The sequence below is a fragment of the Pleurodeles waltl genome, chromosome 6 (genome assembly GCF_031143425.1).
Source record: "Pleurodeles waltl isolate 20211129_DDA chromosome 6, aPleWal1.hap1.20221129, whole genome shotgun sequence".
NCBI classification, from domain to species: domain Eukaryota; kingdom Metazoa; phylum Chordata; class Amphibia; order Caudata; family Salamandridae; genus Pleurodeles; species Pleurodeles waltl.
In genome coordinates, this window is record NC_090445.1 from 1,545,613,582 (window position 1) to 1,545,631,666 (window position 18,085).

General features: G+C 46.1%; 1 protein-coding gene across 14 annotated transcripts in view; it reads left to right on the forward strand.

Moving 5' to 3' along the window:
- KIF1B (kinesin family member 1B) overlaps nucleotides 1-18,085 on the forward strand; it is a 1,289,105-nt gene that overhangs the window by 854,505 nt on the left and 416,515 nt on the right. For all 14 annotated transcript variants that reach the window (XM_069241187.1, XM_069241189.1, XM_069241193.1 and 11 more), the window contains 2 exons: nucleotides 11,241-11,356; nucleotides 12,396-12,451. In XM_069241187.1, the coding sequence (XP_069097288.1) occupies nucleotides 11,241-11,356; nucleotides 12,396-12,451 (172 nt within the window). The remainder of the gene's footprint in view (nucleotides 1-11,240; nucleotides 11,357-12,395; nucleotides 12,452-18,085) is intronic.

Consider the following 18,085-nt stretch of genomic DNA (forward strand, 5'->3'; position numbering starts at 1 on the left):
CTTCCTTGTATAGGATACCAGTCATCAAAGCATTCATAGAAGGTCTTAAAAGAATTATACCACCAAGAACACCACCTGTTCCTTCATGGAACCTAAACGTGGTCCTAACAAGACTCATTGGCCCACCTTTCGAACCCATGCACTCTTGTGGAATACAATTCCTAACCTGGAAAGTTGCCTTTCTCATCGCCATTACATCTCTAAGAAGAGTAAGTGAAATTCAAGCGTTCACAACACAAGAACCTTTTATACAAATACATAAAAATAAGGTCGTCCTACGACCTAATCCAAAATTTTTACCAAAAGTTATTTCACCATTCCATCTCAATCAAACGGTAGAACTACCAGTTTTTTCCCCACAGCCAGATTCTGTGGCTGAAAGAGCACTACATACATTAGATGTCAAAAGAGCATTAATGTACTACATTGACAGAACAAAGAACATCAGAAAGACTAAACAGCTATTTATTGCATTCCAAAAACCTCATGCAGGTAACCCAATATCAAAACAAGGTATAGCCAGATGGATAGTTAAATGCATCCAAATCTGCTACCTTAAAGCAAAAAGACAACTGCCCATTACTCCCAGGGCACATTCAACAAGGAAAAAAGGTGCTTCAATGGCCTTTTTAGGAAACATCCCAATGCATGAAATATGTAAGGCAGCCACATGGTCTACGCCTCACACATTCACCAAACACTACTGTATAGATGTGCTATCCGCACAACAAGCTACAGTAGGTCAAGCTGTATTAAGAACTCTATTCCAGACAACTTCTACTCCTACAGGCTAAACCACCGCTTATGGGGAAATAACTGCTTACTAGTCTATGCAGACCATGTGTATCTACAGCGACAGATGCCATCGAACTGAAAATGTCACTTACCCAGTGTACATCTGTTCGTGGCATCAGTCGCTGAGATTCACATGGGCCCACCCACCTCCCCGGAAGCCTGTAGCAGTTCAGAAGTTACCTTCCATTTTGTACATTTGTATATATATTATTTAAACCCTTAATAGGTACATACTTACACATTTCATTGCGCGGGCACTATTACTATACAGGGAGTGCAGAATTATTAGGCAAGTTGTATTTTTGAGGATTCATTTTATTATTGAACAACAACCATGTTCTCAATGAACCCAAAAAACTCATTAATATCAAAGCTGAATATTTTTGGAAGTAGTTTTTAGTTTGTTTTTAGTTTTAGCTATGTTAGGGGGATATCTGTGTGTGCAGGTGACTATTACTGTGCATAATTATTAGGCAACTTAACAAAAAAAAAATATATACCCATTTCAATTATTTATTATTACCAGTGAAACCAATATAACATCTCAACATTGACAAATATACATTTCTGACATTCAAAAACAAAACAAAAACAAATCAGTGACCAATATAGCCACCTTTCTTTGCAAGGACACTCAAAAGCCTGCCATCCATGGATTCTGTCAGTGTTTTGATCTGTTCACCATCAACATTGCGTGCAGCAGCAACCACAGCCTCCCAGACACTGTTCAGAGAGGTGTACTGTTTTCCCTCCTTGTAAATCTCACATTTGTGATGGACCACAGGTTCTCAATGGGGTTCAGATCAGGTGAACAAGGAGGCCATGTCATTAGATTTCCTTCTTTTATACCCTTTCTTGCCAGCCACGCTGTGGAGTACTTTGACGCGTGTGATGGAGCATTGTCCTGCATGAAAATCATGTTTCTCTTGAAGGATGCAGACTTCTTCCTGTACCACTGCTTGAAGAAGGTGTCTTCCAGGAACTGGCAGTAGGACTGGGAGTTGAGCTTGACTCCATCCTCAACCCGAAAAGGCCCCACAAGCTCATCTTTGATGATACCAGCGCAAACCAGTACTCCACCTCCACCTTGCTGGCGTCTGAGTCGGACTGGAGCCCTCTGCCCTTCACCAATCCAGCCACGGGCCCATCCATCTGGCCCATCAAGACTCACTCTCATTTCATCAGTCCATAAAACCTTAGAAAAATCAGTCTTGAGATATTTCTTGGCCCAGTCTTGACGTTCCAGCTTGTGTGTCTTGTTCAGTGGTGGTCGTCTTTCAGCCTTTCTTACCTTGGCCATGTCTCTGAGTATTGCACACCTTGTGCTTTTGGGCACTCCAGTGATGTTGCAGCTCTGAAATATGGCCAAACTGGTGGCAAGTGGCATAGTGGCAGCTGCACGCTTGACTTTTCTCAGTTCATGGGCAGTCATTTTGCGCCTTGGTTTTTCCACACGCTTCTTGCGACCCTGTTGACTATTTTGAATGAAACGCTTGATTGTTCGATGATCACGCTTCAGAAGCTTTGCAATTTTAAGAGTGCTGCATCCCTCTGCAAGATATCTCACTATTTTTGACTTTTCTGAGCCTGTCAAGTCCTTCTTTTGACCCATTTTGCCAAAGGAAAGGAAGTTGCCTAATAATTATGCACACCTGATATAGGGTGTTGATGTCATTAGACCACACCCCTTCTCATTACAGAGATGCACATCACCTAATATGCTTAATTGGTAGTAGGCTTTCGAGCCTATACAGCTTGGAGTAAGACAACATGCATAAAGAGGATGATGTGGTCAAAATACTCATTTGCCTAATAATTCTGCACTCCCTGTAGTACAACTCCTACCTCACCCTCTGCGGGGAAAACAATCGAAGATGGAGTCGACGCCCATGCGCAATGAGCACAGAAGGAGGAGTCACTCGGTCCCGTGACTCGAAAACACTTCTTCGAAGAAAAACAACTTGTAACACTCCGACCCAACACCAGATGGCGAGCTATGCAGACCATGTGAATCTCAGCGACTGATGCCACGAACAGATGTACACTGGGTAAGTGACATTTTCATTCTCAAAGGGCTTGTACATATGTTTCCCCCTGCGCCCTTTATTATGCCTCAATGGGACTTAAATCTTGTCCTCACTTTTCTCATGTGTGCTGCCTTCGAGCCTTTACACAACTGTCCCCTCCGGCTGCTCACCATCAAGTCAGCCTTCTTAGTGGCAAGGAGGGTGAGTGAGATGCAAGCCCTGTCATCAAGGCCACCGTATCTCACTATCCATCCAGTTAAAGTGCTTCTCTGAACGCGTGCCTCTTTCCTCCCCAAGGTGGTTGGTGACCCCATTCCATCTGGGTCAGAACATCACCCTGCCCACCTTCTTTGCTCCACTGCATCCCTCAAAGGAAGAGGAGTGACTCTATTAACTGGACCCAAAAAGAGCGTAGTCATTCTTCCTTGACCCACAAATGCAAAAAGAACAAGTGATGGACGGAATGCTGAACAATGTCAAACATTCACCCCAAGTACAGAGATCTGGGCCTAAATCCATCGTTGTTTTGCTGCCCATGCCATTCCAGTTTGGACCCAGCCATATGCAAATCAGTCTTGACCCTGTTCCCCATGGGAACAGTCCAGCCCGAACTGCAAGCCAGGTCTTCCCTGGACTGGAAACAAGCATCCTGGGACCGGTTTCGGGGTTTCACCCCTCATCAGCCAGGCTAGCTTAAATCCAGTGGCATGGGAAGCACGGGACCCACTTCTGGGCATACCCTTCCCACTTAGGGCAACAAATGCAAAAAGAACAAGTGATGGACGGAATGCTGAACAATGTCAAACATTCACCCCCAGTACAGAGATCTGTGCCTAAATCCATCGTTTTTTTGCTGCCCATGCCATTCCAATTCTTCCTTGACCCCACAGAGGAGTTCCAGGTGGATGACCAGAAGGGTCGGGCAGTGCAGAAGGGAACCATTTCACGCTGGGTTGTTCTCTGCATTAAGATATGCTACTCATTGGCCAGGAAGCAGCCTCCTGATGGCTTTTGGGCTCATTCTACCAGGGACAAAGCTGCTACCGCTATGCTAGATCCAGGCGTACCAGTCCTGGAGATCTGTCAGGCGGCAACATGGGCATCTTTGCACACTTTTGCGAAACATTACTGCCTGGACAGTCCTGCAGGGCTTTCTAGTGTAAGGAGTGGTATCCGCCACCCACCGCCAGGAGGTTATGGCTTGGGCATCTACTCAAAGGTAAGGAATCTGCAGCTAGGAGCCTCTCTCAAATGAACAAGTTACTTACCTTCGGTAACGCATTATCTGGTAGAGACTCCATCTAGTTGCAGATTCCTTACACCCACCCATGCCTCCCAGCTCTGCGGATATGACTAGTAGGGCTTTGGTTTATCCCTTCTCAGAGCCCTAGTTTTACACAGAAAATGTTGGTTCTCTCCATGACTCTGCGCTTCTAGCTTGGACGTTTTGTGGATAAACGAACTGACTTATGGGCGCCGAGGTGGCATCTATATAGAAGACCCTGACGTCATAGATGGCTCCAATGACGCTGCCGAAGCCTCGCAGAGCCGGATGACGCACGAGGAAACAAATGACGCCACCCAACGGCACGTGCAGCGTATTGCTCAGCAAAAAAGATTCCAGAGTCGAAGCTGACGCCAGTGAATTTAAAGGTAAGAAATCTGCAGCTAGATAGTCTCTACCAGGTAAGGCGTTACCAAAGGTAAGTAACTTGTTCATTACTTACCTCCTAATGGTGGGTCACCTGTCTAGTAATTTGTGGTGATTTGTTTAAAAAATAAAGTACCTTTTTTGCACAACTGAGTGTTTTGTTTCATGTGTGTAAGTGCTGTGTGACTACAGTGGTTTTGCATGAGCTTTGCATGTCTCCTAGATATGCCTTGGCTGTTCATCCACAGCTACCTCTAGAGAGCCTGGCTTCTAGACACTACACTTACAAATAGGTTTTAAATTATGCGCACTGGTGTCCTGGCTAGCAGGATCCCAGTGAGACATTAAAAACACACTGACAAACACTCACAAACAAGCCAAAAATGTGTGTAACCATGCTAATGCTAGAAAGAGGCTACTTTCTCACAGCTATCAAGGCCACTAAGTGCCAAATAGGACAGATGAAGGTTTTATATCTGGGCCACCTGGTAAGTGGATGCCAGATTCAAACTTTACAGTTGAAAATTAAGACTGTCTAAGACGGGGGCCCCCTACAACACAAACCCAGGTAAGAGCCTTGCTATGCCTCACTGGGTACTACAGATTTATGGCTCCATTGTAGCCCCTCTTAATGACCTCACATCCAAAAAGATGCCAAAGAAATGTTTTGGGACATTTAGCTGTCAAAAAGCTTTTGAGGACCTTAAACAGGCCATGTGCTCTGCACCAGTGTTAAAAACCCTTGATTACTCCAAGACATTCATTGTCCAAACTGATGCTTCAAGGTAGGGGTGGGAGCAGTACTTTCTCAGCTCAACACTGAGGGCCAGGATCAACCAGTTGCTTTTATCAGCAGACGTTTGACCCCTAGAGAGAAGCGTTGGTCAGCTATAGAAAGGGAGGCGTTGCTGTGGTCTGGGCCTTGAAGAAGCTGAGGCCATGCCTGTTTGGCATTCACGTCATTGTTCAAACAGACCACAAGCCCCTTCTATGGCTCAAACAGATGAAGGGAGAAAACCCCAAATTGTTGAGGTGGGCCATATCCCTACAAGGAATGGACTATACAGTGGAATATATAACTGGGAGTAACCACTCCAGTGCAGATGGACTCCAGATAGTTCCACTTAGACAATGAAGGCTCATCTGGGTAAGGTCCGCCTCCTTGTCCTTCATCTTTGGGGGGGGGAGGTTGTGTAGGAAAGTGTTCTCTTTCTTGGCATGGTTACCCCCATTTCCTGCCTGTTGTCTGTATGTTTGACCGTGTCTACTGGGTTCCTGCTAACCAGGACCCCAGTAGTTTTGCCCTCTCCTCTAAATTGTACCCTTTTCTTCCCACAGTTGGCATACTGGTCCCCCCATGTAAGACCCTAGTATATGGTACCTAGGTACACAGGGCTTTGGGGTTCCAGGGGATCTCTATGGGCTGCAGCAGTTATTCTGCCACCCATAGGGAGCCCATGCAAAGGGTTCTGCAGGCCTTCCTTTGCAGTCTGCACGAATCGGGTGCACGCGCCTGGTTTCACAACAGGTCACTGCAAGTCACCCCTATGGTAGGCCTTCTCAGCCCAGAGGGCAGGGTGCGGGTACCTGTGTGTGAGAGCACCCCTGCACTAGCCGAGGTGCCCCACGAACTCCAGCCTCATTTTACTGGACTTTGTGAGTGCGGGGATGCCATTTTATATATGTGCTGGACATAGGTCACTAACTGTGTCCAGCTTCATAATGGTAACTCCAAACCAGGGCATCTTTGGTATCAAACATGTCTGAAACATGCCCCAATACTATTGAAAGTATTGGAAGTATGATTCCATGCACCTCAGCATTGCTACCACAAGTCTTACAGGGTTTTCTGGGCAGCCCACCTGCTGCCACCTCTCAGACAGGTTTCTGTCCTTCTGCTGCTTGATCTGATCAAACCCAGGAAGGCAGAACAAAGGATTTCCTTTGGGAGAGGGAGGTAACACCCTCTCTCATTGGAAATAGGTGTGACTGGCTTGGGAGGGGTAGCCTCCCCAAGCCAGTGGTTTGCTTTGAAGGCCACAGGGGCGGTGCCCATAACTCCTCCAGAGTGTCCCTGGGTTCTGCCATCTTGATTCTAAGGTTGGCAGGGAACTCTGGGAGCATCTGAGTGGCCAGGCCAAGCAGGTGATCTCAGAGCCCCCTCCTGATAGTTGCTTACCTGGTTAGGTGATCAATCCCCCTTTCAGGGCTATTTAGGGTCTCCCTCTTGGGTGGGTCCTCCGATTTGGCCTGCAAGATTCCAGCAGGACTCCTCTGCAACCTCTACTTCGACTTCTGGCCACTGGAACTACGACTGGACCCTCCAGGAACCGGCAATCTGCATCCTCAACGAAGTCTCTGCTTGCAACATTGTTTACACAGTTCCTTCCATCTTCTGCAACATTCCCCCAGCTGTGCATCCTCTGTGCAAGTGTTCAGTCTGCACGAGAAAGAAGTACAGACTCCTTGAAGTGACTGCTTGGAGTGAAGGAGTCACACGCTCGCATCTGCAGGCACCAACTGCAACGAAGACCGGCTGCGTGTATCTCCTCTCATCCTGAGCTGTGAGAATCCTGCATCAAGAGTTGTTGTCTGGAATGGTCCCCTTGGTCCTCTCTGCAGCTGTCCAGCTTTGGTGAAGGTAAGCCCTTCCCTTCCCACGCAGGACAGTACCCCCATGCAAGGCTTGATGGCATCTCCTCCATGGGATCTTCAGGCTCCGTGTAGCCCCAGCCCAGGCACTCTCCCTTACGACACACAGCCCTCTGCATGCTTCTCCTGCGACATGGTACCCTTCTTCAATTGTGCTGTGTGAGCTCCTCTGCGACTCCTAGGTCCTCTTCAAGTGGGTCTCCTATGGGGGCTGCTTTTTCTTCTGTGGACTCCATACATTGCTGAGGTTCCCCCCCCAACCAATGGGTTGAATCCTCCAGGACCTTGCTAGTCCCAGGCAGCTCCACTTTCCGTCTACTCAGACTCTTGCCTTTGCCAAGGCTTGTTGGTGCCTTTTCCACACCACAGACAGACTGCAATTTTACATCCAGCATGGGCCTGCAACTGCATTCTCCAGGAACTCTTCACCGGCTCCAAGGCTGCATTGCTAACTATCTTCATCCTACCGTTGACCACAGACGGGTGGGTAGTGGCTCCTGCCACCACTGGATACTCCTGCGACTTCTGGACTTGGTACTCTTCTTTTTTTAGGTCTTCCTCTCCAGGAATCCACAGCTGGTTTCTTGCAGGCTTTTCTGACTGTTGCATTATATTCATTTTCATTGTCCTTTTGGTAGTTTGGGAAAAATCCAGTAACTTACTCCTTTCTTCCTAGTCGCTGGGGGACACTGTGGTATTTACGTTTGGGGTTTCCTAGTTCTTCCAGCTCCCCTCTACAGATTCCACTTACCTGGGTGGGGATCCTGAATTCACATTCCATTTTTTAATATTGTGGTTTGGGTTCCCCCTAGGATCACTATTGTCTATTGCTATTACACTGTTTTCTATTGTTATTTATGCCTATTTCTGATTACTAGTGTACATATGTAGTGTGTTTACTTACCTTCTGTTGAGGTATTGCCTATATAGCATTTTTAGTAATTGTGTCACTAAAATAAAGTACCTTTATTTTTGTAACACTGAGGGGGTCCTTACAACCTTGGCGGGTGGAAGGTTTGACCGCTGGGCGGCCACCAATGCAGCCACACTAGCGCCACGGCCATTACGAGAGCCCCGCTGGGCCGGCCCTGCGGGGATCTCGGCCGCAAACAGGAGCCGGCTCCAAATGGAGCCGGCGGTGTTGCTGCTGTGCGACGGGTGCAGTTGCACCCGTCGCACTTTTCACTGTCTGCATAGCAGTCAGTGAAAAGCTGCACGGGCCTGCGACTCCTCTTTCCGCCAGCCTTTTCATGGCGGTGCAAACCGCCATGAAAAGGCTGGCGGGAGGGGGACTCGTAATCCCCTGGGCAGCGCCGTAAGCAGCACTGCCCTGGAGGATTACTCCCGCTGGCACAAAAGTGGCGGGAAATGCTGCAGTCGTAATCCCCAGGATTTCACCGCCAGCCTGCTGGTGGTGAAATCCACCATAACAACCCTGGCAGTCAAAGACCGCCAGGGTTGTAATGAGGGCCTGAGTGTTTTCTTTAATGTATGTAAGTGCTGTGTGACTACAGTGGTATTGCATGAGTATTGTCTTTCTCCTAGATAAGCCTTGGCTACTCATTCACAGCTACATCTCGAGAGCCTGGCTTCTAGACACTGCCTAAATTTCACTGATAAGGAATCCCTGGACCTGGTATAAGGTGTAAGCACCATAGGTACCCACCACTTACCAGGCCAGCTTCCTACATAGGCTCTCTAAACGCCAAGGCGGATTTTAATTCTGAATGGCAGTCTGAACATAAAGTATGAAGTGAAATGGATGTAGCAGAAGTGCTGGAGTTCTCCTCTCTTGGAATTCGATTGCAGGTAGTGTGGTGAATTCAGTAAATATCTCAGTCTCGTCACTTAGCAAAGCCCTGCACCTGTCCAACCACAGTGGTAAATATACAGAGCCTAGCGCCATTACAAACAAGCGGGCTCTCTTGTCTGTCTCGATCGCCCTGCATATGTAATGGGTCCCTGGGCTCTGAGCCTGCCCCACCTCGGACAGGAGATAAATGAACCACAGAGGGGTGGGGACTCTGTAGCCACAACCTTCCCTAACCAGCATCATCACTCATATCTAGTTTTATCTTCTTTGAGGAACATACCAATATACTAGCAGGCATATATGATACCCAAGTTGACCCGAGCAACTTAATGACGTAACTCTGTTAAATCGTGCAGGGTTTTTATTTAGCTCAATGGAATTCCACGGAGTACAACTCTGCGAGTTCCGTCCACCCCTAGTTGTGCTCTACATCAAGATCTGCTACGCAGTGGCCAAAAAGCATCCTCCTGAAATCTTGCGGACTCATTCCAGCAGACCTAAAGCTTCAGTCTCTGCATTAGCACGTGGCGTTCCGGACATGAACATCTGCCAGGCAGCCACATGGGCATCTATGCACATGTTTACCCAACTCTACTGCCTGGACAGCCAGGTCCGTAGGGATGGGCACTTTGCCTGTTCAGTCCTGCAGGACTTTCCCTTTTGAAATTAGTCTGCAGACCCACCTCCGGGGATGGAATTGCTTGGGTAGCTATCCTAAGGTAAGGAATCTGCAGCTAGAAGTCTCTATCAGAAGAACAAGCTACTTACCTTCGGTAACGCCTTGTCTGATAGAGACTATAGCTGCAGGTTCCTTACTGACCCACCCATTCTCCCCGCTCTGGGAATTGATTTCTAGGGACAGTGCTGTATCCCTTTCAGGCCATGGGTCAGGGTTCTTCATGCCTCCATGCTTCTGGTGTGGAAAGGCGTGAAAAGAAACTGACGTCAGCACGCCTGGATGGTGCCTATTTGGGATCCACGGATGTCACTTCGAGCATGGACGCCAATGACACGTGGAGCCGAACTACGGCACCTACTGGCATGCAGGGTTCCTGCTCACAAACATTGTTCTGGATCCAGTCTGGCGCCTAAGATCATTCTAATGAAAGTAATCTGCAGCTAGATATTGGGCCTGATTACGACTTTGGTGGAGGGGATTACTCCATCCCAAATGTGACGGATATCCCTCTCGCCAAATTATGAGTCCATTATATCCTAAGGAACTCGTAATACGGCGAGTGGGGTATCCGTCACATTTGGGACGTCGTAATCCCCTTCACCGACGTCGCAATCAGGCCCTTAGTCTGTACCAGATAAGGAGTTACCAAAGGTAAATAACCTGCTCATTAAAGGTTTTAAAAATAAGGATGGTAGCTATGCCACAGCACAATATTTGTTAGAGAAACCTTCATGCAAAGTTGATAGCTTGACATTTTGGGGAATTTGTAGAGTGAAAGAGGCAAGGTGGATTTACAGGTTAAAGCTGGGAATGGATGCAAATTCTGAAAAAGGAGTGGGAATTTTCGGCTAGTTTATGATAATTATGGTTTAAGAAATGATAAGGCTAATCCTTTTTGAATCAACTTATCAGATTTATCCTGTATGATATTGTATGATATCAGTAAAGTTTGCACTTGTTTTTAATATTGGTGAATATTTCACACTCAATTCAGTTAATGGTGCTATGGATCATGTGAATTTCTGTATCTTGAAATTAATGTGAATCTTTTAATATCATGTTGCTGTTTAGACCTGGTTTGTTATTGGGAACCAATTGCCAGGTAATATTGTGAGAGGCCAATTAATTTATTTGAACGTTTGAACTCTGAATCATTATTGGATTATTAAATAGGAAAGGTAATGAATAGCAGCTTTGTAATGACATAATTTAAACCGTACTTGAATGGTCACTTCTTTTAGCATTTGTATTAACCTGTGAGACCATGAGGGAGGCATATAGCAAAGCAGAAAAAGCATGTGTCGCTGGTGAATATTATTTTGTAAAGATTTGGCTAGATGCATTTGCCTTGAGATGCTATTATGCTATTTCAATAATTTAGAAGTTTGAAATAAAATCTAAAGTTTTAAGGAACATGTGTGACACTTGAGCATCATTTGCAGTTTCTACATAGTGTGGGTGCAAGCAGTTTTGGAGTTAAGGGATCTGTTGACATCCAGGGTGAAACATTTCAACAAATGTGTTAATTATTATGTGGCAAGGTATAGATATTAATTGCTTCTGGTGGTGCATGCATTTTGCAGACTTAAAATACATCTGATTCTTCGATATTCTTAATTTCAGATTGCTGTGGAAGTGACCGAATCCTTTATTGAGTATATAAAGACAAAACCTATTGTGTTTGAAGTGTTTGGGCACTTTCAGCAGCATCCATTCCACCTCCAAGGACTCGATCTCAGGTAACGACTTAAACATGTAATGCTACCATAAAATTGGAACAGGTATTTGGCAAGTTTCTCTCATACAGAGAAAATTTGATGTTTATCATGACAGAAACAGGAAGCAGAGTTTCCATAGACCAGCACTGATTGGGGCAGAAATATTTCAGCGTTTGCATGGACTGAGGACAAGAGAGTCCTAGCAGAGTCTTTTACCAGGAGCACAAGAATATCTGTGCTTGCTTTGCCTGGGTACCTAAGAATACTTGCACTGTCACAATCTGTGATGAGTGAGTGTATGTCATGGAACAGAACAGATGGAAGAGAAGCTACATATGTTTGATTTAGGTGCTGAAATGTTTCTGCACTTGGAGTACCTAAAAGTGCACGTGCTAGGTGAGTCTGTGTGCTGTCATATACAGGGATCTAGAACACTTTTGGATTGGTACAGACTAGGGAAAGTTATCTGCAAGCGCATTCTGAAGTCAGGAGAATTGCTGCACTGGCACAAACTGAGTCCATGTGCAATCACACCCTAAGATCACATACATAGAAGTACTGGCACACACTTGGGTTATTTTAGTCTCTTCTCTGGCAAAGGCTGGAGTTCAGGGAATCCATGTGCAGTTGCTATGTGGGATTAAGGGATTTGCTGTGCTGCATGCATTAGTTTGGGTGTCCCCTGCTGTGGCACAGTCTTGCATTTGAAGATACCCTGCACTGGTAAGCACTATTATCATGAAAGTCTCTTCAGCAGCACAGTCTGGTCCTAAACGTTGTGTGTGCTGACACAGCCTGGTCTTCGGAGAGCCCATATTCTGTCACAGAATGTGGTTCTGAAAGTCCCTGTCCCTGCACAGTCTAAAGTCAAGGTATCTTCCTGTTTTGACCACAGGTTCCTTTCATCAGCACCTTCAGTCTTGCCACTATCCTCAGGCTTGATTGCTGTATTCTGTAGATCGGTCTGCTTGCTGTTTGCTTTCTACAGATAAGGAAATTGTTTGATACTTCTATAATCGAGGTTCAGATTAAACCACACATTTTTCTGTTTTGTTGACAGCCCACCACAGCCACTACGAAAGTTTTTTCCACCTCCCATGCCTCTCTCTAAGCCAGGTGAGTGTGCAAAGATTCCCCAGGTTGTCCATGAAGAAATATTTCTTTCTAATTTAGATTTATGGTGCTCTTTACTTCCACAAAAGTATGCACAAATTGCTTTCGTTCTTTAACTACCTTTATTTGTTGCCTAATGTGTAACGTTTTTGTTTTGAACACATCAACCCTTAATTTTCTGTTTTAGCTCAAGTTTAAATTGTTTATATTCTGCTATACACTTCAAGCCATATCATAGTTTCTATTTAATCTTCTATTTTAGATGCAGCTACTTTAATTTCATCATTTTTGTTTTTATCTTCCCGTGTATGTGCACACATTTGTCTCTCCGTGTGAGAGAAAGTACACACAGGGTCTTAGAACAAGCATTAAGTGCCTTTAGGACTGTCATATAATTTACAAGGTAGAGACAATTCAGTGAAATATATTTACCCTCATATTTAAAGGATTCTTGTGGTAAGTGGTATCACAACTTTCTTCCTACTATTAAAAACAGATTGAGATTTAGCTCCTAAATAATCCAAATTGAATTTTCTTCATGACAGATTTGGACATGAAGGAATCCAAAGAAAATGTTCTGTCCTATGAGATTTTATTAATATATAATAAGTAAATCAGTTTCCAAAATGTCCAAAAAGTCTTCTGAAAAAAATGATAGTACTTAATTGATCACTGGGTTTGGCTTAAGACTTCTGCTTCTTCTTTGGTCACTGATATTTGGTAATAGCATCTTATAGAGTAAGTGATTTTGGGGCAGTATATTCTTCCTTGTGGTTGATCTCAGGCAGTGGGTTGCTCTGGGTGGGTGATCAGGGACATTAGTCCTCTCTTAGCTGGGCGATCTCAGGGCATAACCTACCCATTTTCCCTCTGAATTAAGTGAAATAGTGTACTTAGGTTTCTCAAAACCCTTTTCCTTTTTGCTGGAATGATGCCCACTTATTCATGTAACAGTGTTATTATCCTTTGCATGCTCATTTTTCGGTTAATCTTTTCTTCTGTTTTCTCTTCGTGTTTCTCATCCAAATACCATTTTCCTGCCTAATTAAATCCATTTGTCCGTTATCTTGATTCAACATTTCCTTCTTTTCTTCTCCTTCATTATTGTCCTTCGTCACTCTTTTTTTCATTGCCTTCCTCTGGTTCTAAATGTGTTATTTCATCCCCGGCTTACCTTGTTGTTCCTAAATGCTTACTTTCTTTTCCTTCATTGTCCGATGTCTCTTCCTTCACTGCTTATTATATGTCCTTAATGACATTTTACCCATTGATTGTTGCCTGCCTTTTTTCTAATTAATTGCTTACTTCCTCTCCTTTTCTTGAGGGCACTACTCTTCTTTCTTTATTCCTGATCTTTCCTCTCTGTTCATTAATCTCTGTTTCTCCCTTTGATACTCCCCTGCTCCTCCCTCTCTATTCCTCATTCACCTCTTCCCTCTTGCATACCTCTCACTTGACCTCTTCTTCTTTCCTTAATGGTACCTCTTTATTCTCTGCCTGTCCCTTTCACTCACTCTATTATTTATTGTCTTCTATGCCGCTTTTCATTCTCATTGCCTGAGCTTCACTCCTTTAATCACAAATCGCACCATCTATTCCTTGCCTTCTCCATCATCTCACTCTGTTTTTTCCTGCTTCACCATCTCTTGCTTCATTGCTTGTACCCTTCATGTTGCATGTCCCTTTTGCTCTCTGCCTCTTTTCAGACCATGCCAGGAAGATTGACTTGGTGCGACATCTCATGTCTGACTATGTTAACAGACAGGTACTGGATGTGTTCTCTGAGCACGCAAATGTACTTGTCTCCTCGGCAATCACCAATTTCCAGGATGGTGCTGACCAGCTGCCACACTTTGTGTTTCTACCAGTCCCCAGCTGTCAGGTCGAGCACGCCCCTAAAAGAGATGGTTAGTAGCTGAAGAAAAGCCTGACCTCCGCCAACAATCACAATTTTGAAAGATGATTAGCCAAAGATAAGACCTAGATGTCAGTAGAGTGCTGAATGATTAAAAGGAAGACAGAAGGTGCTTCCATTATAAATGGGCCGCTAGCTTTGTGTTTTTCTATATTGAGTGCTTGTTTGAGTATCCTCTGCCTCTTCAAGGCTTCCAGACGTCACATGTATCATAGCAGTGATACCTACTGTCACCCATCACTGTCAAATTAAGTGCTTAGTAACTTAATGAAGGGTAAAAGATGTCCCAGTCCCACAGAACCTTTTAGATTTCTCTCTGCACGTCAGTGATGTACTGGTCATCTCAATTCTTATGATTAAATAAAGGATTTCAATGTCTTTTGAAGAATTCCATGTTATTTCTATTTAATTCAGTTCAGGTTTGTGGGTGGAGGTGGCGTTGGTCGACTCCGCGGGCGTCATCGCCGTGATGACGTCTGGAGCAGTATATAGACACCGCCCTCGCGCAGTGACGTCAGTTATTTTCTTTCCACTCCATGCGCTGATCCGGAGAAGAGCTACCCTGGTCTATTTTTGACCGAATTTGATCGTTTTGTTGAGTTTTTGTGTGAAGTTTGGTGCGTCGAGGATGTCCCTGGAGACCGGTTTCAAGCTGTAATGTTCTGGAGCTCTGGGCGATCAGGCTTGCGTTGAAAGCATTCCTTCCCTCTCTCAAAGGGAAAGTGGTGCAGGTGTTCAGGGACAATACTACCGCCAAGTGGTACTGCAACAAACAGGGCGGAGTAGGGTCCTGGCCCCTTTGTCAGGAAGCACTACGCCTCTGGACATGGCTGGAACATCAGGGCATTACCCTGATGGTTCAGCACCTGGCGGGCTCCCTCAACGCCAGAGCGGACGAACTCAGCCGTTGATGCACAGCCGATCACAAATGGTGTCTCCATCCGGAGGTGGCGCAAGGTCTCTTTCAGCAGCAGGGAGAGCCTTGGTTAGACCTGTTCACCTCCACAGAGAACATGCAATGTCAGCTGTTTTGCGCGTTGGAGTTTCCAAGGCGGCACTCATTCGGAGGCGCTTTTCATCTCGAGTGGAACTCTGGACTCCTTTACGCATATACCTCTTCTGCCCAGAGTTCTCAAGAAAATCAGGAACGACCGGGCCCAAGTCATCTTGGTGGTTCCAGACTGGGCACGAAGAGTATGGTATCCAGAGCTATTGAGCATGTCCATCGATCCTCCACTCAGACTGCCTCTTCAGGCAGATCTTCTGTCGCAGCAAAGGAAACGGTTCTTCACCCGACGACAGTTGGCGGCTTTTGCACTTCCACCCAAAGTCTGTGATGTTATTGTGGCAGCCAGGCGTCCATCAACCAAAACTGTATACGCCTGTTGTTGGAATAAATTTGTGGCATGGTACCAACAAATCTGTTGATCCCCTTTATGCCCCCCTATCCAAGGTTCTTCTGTTCATTCTTTCTTTGGCCCAGGGGGGCTCTGCTTTGGGCACGCTTAAAGGGTATTTATCTGCCATTTCGGCCTTTCTTAGGCTACCTGATCAGCCCTCACTCTTTAAATCTCCTACAGTGAGTAGATTCCTAAAAGGACTCACCCGTTTATTTCCTCCCACTCCATTTATCATGCCTCAGTGGGACCTTAATCTTGTACTTACTTATTTGATGTTTACTCCCTTTGAGCCAATGCATAATTGTCCCTTACGGCTGCTCACCTTCAAAACTGTCTTTCTTGTTGCTATCACCTCTGCTCGCAGGGTGTGTGAGCTTCACCCCCTTTCCTCAAAACCTCCATGCTTGTCTGTGCACCCTAACAAAGTAGTGTTGCTCACTAAGGCTTCCTTCCTTCCTAAGGTGGTTACACCCTTTCATGTAGGCCAGTCCATCACTCTGCCAACTTTCTACACACCCCCACATCCTTCCCTTGAGGAGGAGAGACTCCACCGTCTGGACCCAAAAAGAGCGTTGGTGTTCTACCTCAATCGTACTAAGGATTTCCGGGTGGACGATCAACTCTTCGTTGGGTTGTGGATGCGAAAAAAGGGAAAGTGGTGCAAAAGCGTACCATCTCTCGATGGGTGCTTCTTTGCATCAAAATGTGCTACACTTTGGCCAAGAAGCACCCTCCTGAGGGCTTGTGTGCTCATTCCACCAGAGCAACTGCTGCTTCCACTGCATTAGCACTTGGAGTTCCTGTCCTGGATATCTGCCAGGCAGCTACGTGGGCATCTCTGCACCCGTTTGCAAAGCACTACTGTCTGGACAGTCAGGTCCATCGGGACGGCTACTTTGGTTGTTCTGTCCTGCAGGACTCCCTCGCATGATCTTGGTTCGCAGCCCACCACAGAGGATGGCATTGCTTGGGTATCTATTCTAAGGTAAGGAATCTGCAACTAGAAGTCTCTATCAGATGTACAAATATCTGGTAGAGACATATTCTAGTTGCAGATTCCTTACCGTCCACCCATCTTCTCCGCTTGCGAATTGATTTTTAGGGACAGGGATTCCCCCTTTCAGGTCATTAGCCCTGGCACACCAATCTCAGTGTTCTTAGCGGCTCTGCGCTTTGGCGTGGAAAGTCGTTAAAAGAAACTGACGTCACTGCACAAGGGCGGTGTCTATATACTTTTCCTGACGTCATCACTTTGACTATGACGCCAACGACGCCCACGGAGTCGACTGACGCGCAAGGGTATTGCTCGAAGAAAAAACTCCTGGTCCAGTCTGACGCCTGGGGAAAATTCTAAGGTAAGAAATCTGCAACTAGAATATGTCTCTACCAGATATTTCGTTACCGAAGGTAAGTTACTTGTACTTCAATTTCTGAAAGAAAACCTAGGTTCGATGGCATCTGTCGCTGTAGATACGCATGTTCTGCAATAGCTCGCCATCTGGTGTTGGGCCGGAGTGTTACAAGTTGTTTTTCTTCGAAGAAGTCTTTCGAGTCACGGGACCGAGTGACTCCTCCTTTTGTCTCCATTGCGCATGGGCGTCGACTCCATCCTCTATTGTTTTTTTTCCGCCATCGGGTTCGGACGTGTTCCTGTCGCTCCGAGTTTCGGAACAGAAAAAATAGTTAATTTCGGAAGATTTTCGTCGGTATTGTTGCGTTCGGGATCGGCATACTTACATTCAACACCGCATCGAAGATCGAAGAGCTCCGGTGCCCTTCGGGGTAATTTTTCGATCCTCCGTCGGGGCCTGGTCGGCCCGACCGCGTGCTGAAGAACGCCGATGGAACGGACCCCGTTCCGTTTCTGCCCCAAATGCCACAATAAATACCCCTACACAGACCAACACTTGGTCTGCAACCTGTGCCTGTCACCTGAGCACAGCGAAGACACCTGCGAGGCCTGTCGTGCGTTCCGGTCCCGAAAAACACTCCGAGACCGTCGAGCCAGAAGACTTCAAATGGCGTCCGCACCGACAGCCCGACGGGAGTTCGAGGAACAGGAAGAGGAAGGTACCTTCTCGATCCAAGACTCAGACTCCGAAGGATTCGACGATACACAAACCGTGAGTAAGACGTCGAAAACCACACAAAGAAACATTTACAAGGCCCAGGGGACGCCACTGCCACCAGGCCATGGCTCAACCCATAAAATCGGTGACCGACCGTCGGCACCGAAAAAGGCCCAAACAGTGCCGAGATCGTCCGACTCCGGTCGAGACACCGGCACGCAGCCTTCTCGGGACCGAGAAAGTGCTGGAGACA